This window comes from Salvelinus sp. IW2-2015, linkage group LG2 (genome assembly GCF_002910315.2).
Source record: "Salvelinus sp. IW2-2015 linkage group LG2, ASM291031v2, whole genome shotgun sequence".
Taxonomy (NCBI): Eukaryota; Metazoa; Chordata; class Actinopteri; order Salmoniformes; family Salmonidae; genus Salvelinus; species Salvelinus sp. IW2-2015.
The window spans coordinates 18,078,934-18,084,500 of NC_036839.1; the positions used below are offsets into that span (position 1 = coordinate 18,078,934).

The 5,567-nt window shown below is 42.5% G+C and overlaps 1 protein-coding gene across 1 annotated transcript in view; it reads right to left on the minus strand.

The window, feature by feature from the left end:
• Nucleotides 1–1,473, minus strand: part of LOC111972852 (zinc finger protein 385C) — a 121,860-nt gene extending 120,387 nt beyond the window's left edge. Inside the window, 1 exon segment of the mRNA XM_070446236.1 lies at nt 1,139–1,473. Coding sequence (XP_070302337.1) covers nt 1,139–1,442 — 304 coding nt within the window. The 5' untranslated portion in view covers nt 1,443–1,473.
• Nucleotides 1,474–5,567: the final 4,094 nt, after the last annotated feature.

The window sequence follows — 5,567 nt, forward strand, 5'->3', positions numbered from 1 at the left end:
ATTCAAGAGTGAGTGATGAGTGTTTGGGAGCAGATTCTCCAGGTTGGTGAGAGTGTTTTCGAGCTGCGTAGGAGGGTTACAAGTAAAGAGAGAGTGGGAGACAGAAAGGAATAACCTCTGAACATGTAGCCAGTTTCACTATATATTCAAATCTACGGGGAAAACCTGCACCTCCACTGCAGCCACTGCTGTAGCTACCCTGGAGCGTGCAGGAACCAGAACGATCTAAAATAACCAGCAATGAATTAGTCAGCCAATTAATGACTTAACTCAGCTTTGTTCTCCTCCCTCTGTGTCCAGCCTCAGGCTAGGGAAGGCTATATAGAACCATGCACACTTCTACATTATACACACTTCCATTCACAGCTATACGGGTTGAGCCAGTTTGCTACAGCAGGAAAATAATCCTGCAGCAACAGGACATGTGAATTATTATGTGGATTATAATTAATCAACATTTTTGTTGGGGTTTGAATAAAAATAAAATAAAAAATAAAAAAAGGAAAGTCATGTCTGAAATTTCAATGTGGGAATTACAAACTTCAGAAACCTTTTTAAACCTGAAATACAATCCCTGCATTGCAGGAAAGTTCTCCTGCAACAGTGCGCTCAAATGAAGATCCTACATCTGTAGCAGCTCTCCATGTTCACTTGTCATACTCATTATCACAACCTCTTAGAAATGTACTGAACGTATGATGGAACAGGAAGAACACAGTACCGATGCACCTTACTAGGTTATATAATGCAGCTTGATGTGTCCTCGGGGGGTAGAACTCATATTCACACTTTGTCAAAAGTGTGCACACTATCATTTCTCTCCTCAGCTGGTAAGGGGTTACAGAGGTGAGCAGCCTCAGAGTGTTATAGTGGAGTAGGGTACTGTACACTCTTAGGAAAACGTTTTCTATCTTGAATCAAAAATGGTTCTTCGGCTGTGCCCTTAGGACAGCCCTTTGAAGAACCTCTTTTGGGTTCAATGTATAACCCCCTGTGGAAAGGGGTCTACCTGGAACTGAAAAGAGTTATCCTATGGGGACATCCGCAGAACCCTTTTGGAAGCCTTTTTTTCAAACAATGTAGTGGTAGAGTAGGGTACAGCTGCAGAAGAGTGCAGAAAGTGGGCGGGATGTCCTACCTGTGTTGCCGTGCTGGATCTTCCCGTTGCTTATCTGTTTGAGTCTCTTCTGGTGAGACTTGCCGTTGTAGTGGATCTGGGCCTGGGCTGGGGAGTTGAGCTGGATGTTACACACGTCACACACTGTGTAACTGCGCTGCTTCCTCTCCCTCTTGGGCCTGCTGTGGTCAGAGGAGGGCAGGGCACCCCCAACTGGACCTGGCTGCTCCCCCAGGACTACACCCTCCTCCTGTGGGTCACAGCACACCTCGCTGTCCACAGTCAACCCCATCCCCACTCCTAACCCGCTCCTGTCCTCCTCCATCTCTAACACAGAGGGTGGGCTGAACGGACGCTTCATTCCTGAGAGAGGAGAGAAGGATTTTTTATTGATTGTGTCGTTAACCTTTGTTTTGACAGGTAACACATTCTCATTTACTGCAATGACACGATGAAGAGTTGCAGGGAAGAGGAGAGTGAAGAGGGCAGAGARGAGAGAGAACAGAAATGTGGAAAGAGAGGAGAGGAGAAAGAAAAGGGATAGAGATGAGACAAAACAGAAAGGATGAGAGAGAAGGTATCGAGAACAGACCAGCGGGGGTAAGAGGTCAGAGGTGAAGGATCAGGGCCAGCGTGTGTGTGTCTCTTATGTCCATCGCCAGTGGATTAGAGAGGCAGTGCTCTGTGAGTCTGAGGTGCCCAGTATCACAGTGCTATAACAGTGTGTTAGAGCACAAACGTGTGCTGGGAACAATGGAGCCATCACGATATGATTATCCCCTGCCCTCCGTGTCTCTGCACAAAGCCCCCCGGTTAAACCCAATAGCCCATAAAAGAGCCCTGATTCAGACGGTTCGGTGTAGGTGCGTGAGGCATCTGATCCTAGGCCTGCCTGAAGTAAGCCCTGGCTGTCAGTACCCACACACCCTCACAGAGACATACACTGAGTGTACAAAACATTAAGAACACCTGCTCTTTCCATGACATAGACTGACCAGGAGAATCCAGGTGAAAGCTATGATCCCTTATTGATGTCACTTGTTAAATCCACTTCAATCAGTTTAGATGAAGGGGAGGAGACGGGTTAAAGAAGGATTTTTAAGTCTTGAGACAATTGAGACATGGATTGTGTGTGTGTGTCATTCAGAGGTGAATGAGGAATACAAAATATTGAAGTGCCTTTGAACGGGGTGTGGTAGTAGGTGACAGGCGCACCGGTTTGAGTGTGTCAAGGACTGCAACGCTGCTGGGTTTTTCATGCTCAACAGTTTCCCGTGTGTATCAAGAATGTCAACATGGGTCAACATGTCAACATGTTGGGTCAACATGGGCCAGCATCCCTGTTGAACCCTTTCAACACCTTGTAGAGTCCATGCCCGGAKGAATTGAGMCCTGTTTTGAGGGCAAAAAGGTGGTGTTCTTAATGTTTTGTCCACTCAGTGTACATCCCCACACACAGACACTGTACACATGGACAAACAACACACCCACGTGTGCAGACACATGAACACACACATGAAACACATGAAAACACACACACACATACACACAATGATATACTGTACACACTGTACACACAGACACCCATACACACCCACATGAACACTCACTACCTATGGACTACCCAATCCCATACTAATCATAGATTGTATAACAACATAGGAGGCCGTGCAGTTCAGTACGGCACCACTGGGGGGAGACAGAGTGCTACTCTCTGATTCTCTGAGGAGCGTGCTGTGCTATCTATCAGTCGAGCTGCTTCACTCCGAGTGACTACATGCCTGCTTGCTGTGCTAGCCTGCTATAACAAAGGCTCTAACAGTGGGTCTGTCTGTAGTCTGACTCTGTAGCACTGTCTGTCCACTCTGTGCTAAGGAATGAGATAGGAGCAAATAAGGTCCCCACTGGGCAAAACATGGTTGAATCAACATCATTTCAACCCAAAAATGCAATGTGATGTCGTTGAATCAAGGTGGAAAATTGACCGGATTTGCAAAAAGTAATTAACGTAAGGGAATTTGAATGTTCTTTTTTTTTTTTTTTTTACCTAAATCCTAAATTTAACCTCAATCCAATGGCAGGGGAAAAAATGTTGGTTGATTACACGTTGAATTCACTTTACTTGACAACTCAACCAAATGTAAATCAAAACTAGACGTTGAACTGACTGTGGCCAGTGGGACACTTTTTTGCATGGTTTTTATGTCATCCGTTCCCTGTTAAAAATAACAGGTGCAAACATAGCACAGGTAGTAAGTATTGGTACATCTGGCTCTGTATGAATTAAGTCTGGGGTATTTGTAAGACCAGTGTACCAATAGTTACAAAAACAGAACACAAACTGTCTTATGAAAGGGGTGCGAACCCTTTTGGCTCTAGTGAAGAATTACATCATAAAAACATAACAGAAAAAGGAAATTCCCAGACAGATAAATGCTATGTGATTTAAACACAGGAGAGATCAGACTCTTAAAGTGGCATCTGCAGTTGCTACACTTCATTTTCGCGGACTTATAAAATGAATGATAGTACCCCATTGACCTTAAAGAATATAAATTATACATTTATGATCATGTTACCCATGACTCTAAAGAATATAACTTATACATTATGATATGTACCCATTGATTCTTAAAGAATATAACTTATACATTATGAAATGTACCCAATGACTCTTAAAGAATATAACTTCTAACATTTATGAAAAGTACCACATTGATCTCTTAAAGAAAATAACTTATACATTTATGATATGGGTTTTTTTCCTCATTGAACTCTTAAAGAATATACACTTATACATTTATGATATGTACCCCATTGACTCTTAAAGTAATATAACTTTATACATTAATGATAATGGACCATTGACTCTTTAAGAATATAAACTTATAAATATGATAATGTAACCCATTGGACTTCTAAGAATATAACTTATACATTTTATGATATGTACCACATTGACTCTTAAGAATATAATTATTAATTTATGATTGTACCCATTTGATCTTAAAAATATAACTTATACATTTATATATGTACCCATTGACTCTTAAAGAAAATAACTTATACATTTATGATATGTACCCATTGACTCTTAAAGAATATAACTTAATACATTTATGATATGTACCCATTGACTCTTAAAGAATAAACTTATACATGCGTCATGAGCTTAGTTGAACTGTTGTTACTATAAACTATAATTTTGATATCATGGATGGTCAGTCCTTTCATACATAGCTCTGTCTATCAGATGGTAACATTTTCTCAGCCCCATCCCTCGACTTTTTACTGAAACAGGGAGGCCACATTCTTTGTCATTGTTTCAACTACCGATTGCTGCTTAAGGCCATCACCGTCACAGCGGCCGTCCACATGATCAACTACATTAGCGTCTTCAACATCGCTGTGAAACATTTCACTGTACGCATGCAATGAGACAGAGACAGAGAGACAGAGAGACAGAGAGAGAGAGAGAGAGAGAGAGAGAGAGAGAGAGAGAGAGAGGAGAGAGGAGAGGAGAGAGAGAGAGAGAGAGAAAAAGAAAGAAAGAAAAGAAGAAAAAAGAAGAAAGAGAGAGAAGAGAAGAGAAGAGAGAGAGAGAGAGAGAGAGAGAGAGAGAGAGAGAGAGAGGAGAGAGAGAGGAGAGAGAGAGAGAGAGAGGAGAGAGAGAGAGAGAGAGAGAGAGAGAGAGAGAGAGAGAGGAGAGAAAAAGAGAGGACACAGAGAGAGAGAGAAAGAGGGACACAGAAGAGAAAGGGACACAGAGAAAGAGAGAAACAGAGAAGAGGGGACAGAACAGAGAGAGAAGAGAGGGACCAAGAAGAGAAAGGGACACAGAGAAAGAGAGAAAGGAAGAGAGAGAGAAAACAGAGAGAGAAAAAGACAGAGACAGAGAAGGAAAAGGAGAGAGAGGTTGATAGACAGATTAAAAAGGCAGTGAATCACTAGGCGTGTTGTCATTCCAGCTCGTCTGTAACAGGCCTGAGGTTTGTGTGATGTCTGCAGTCTCTGTGCTCTCCCGGTGTAACACTGTAAATCCAAGCATACGCTCCTTAATGAGCAACAGTAATAATTATCATAGATAAACCAGTTCAGTCCTTATTGAAAGAAAAAAGACTCATGTTAATGCTAGAGGATATTTGGGAAGTGGAACAGAGAGAGACTGTTTGAGTTTGTGCCTGGCGACCCAAAGCCAGTTGAATAAAGTCAATATAAAAGCAGTCCACATGAATTGATTGCTCTTTTTCTGATCTCTGTTTACAGATGTCATTTGGCTCATGAAAAGTGGGGCGCTCACATTTTGGGCTCAGCCTGTGTGTGTGTGTGTGTGTGTGTGTGTGTGTGTGTGTGGTGTGTGTGTGTGTGTGTGTGTGTTGTGTGTGTGTGTGTGTGTGTGTGGTGTGTGTGTGTGTGTGGGTGGTGTGTGTGTGTGTGTGTGTGTGTTAAA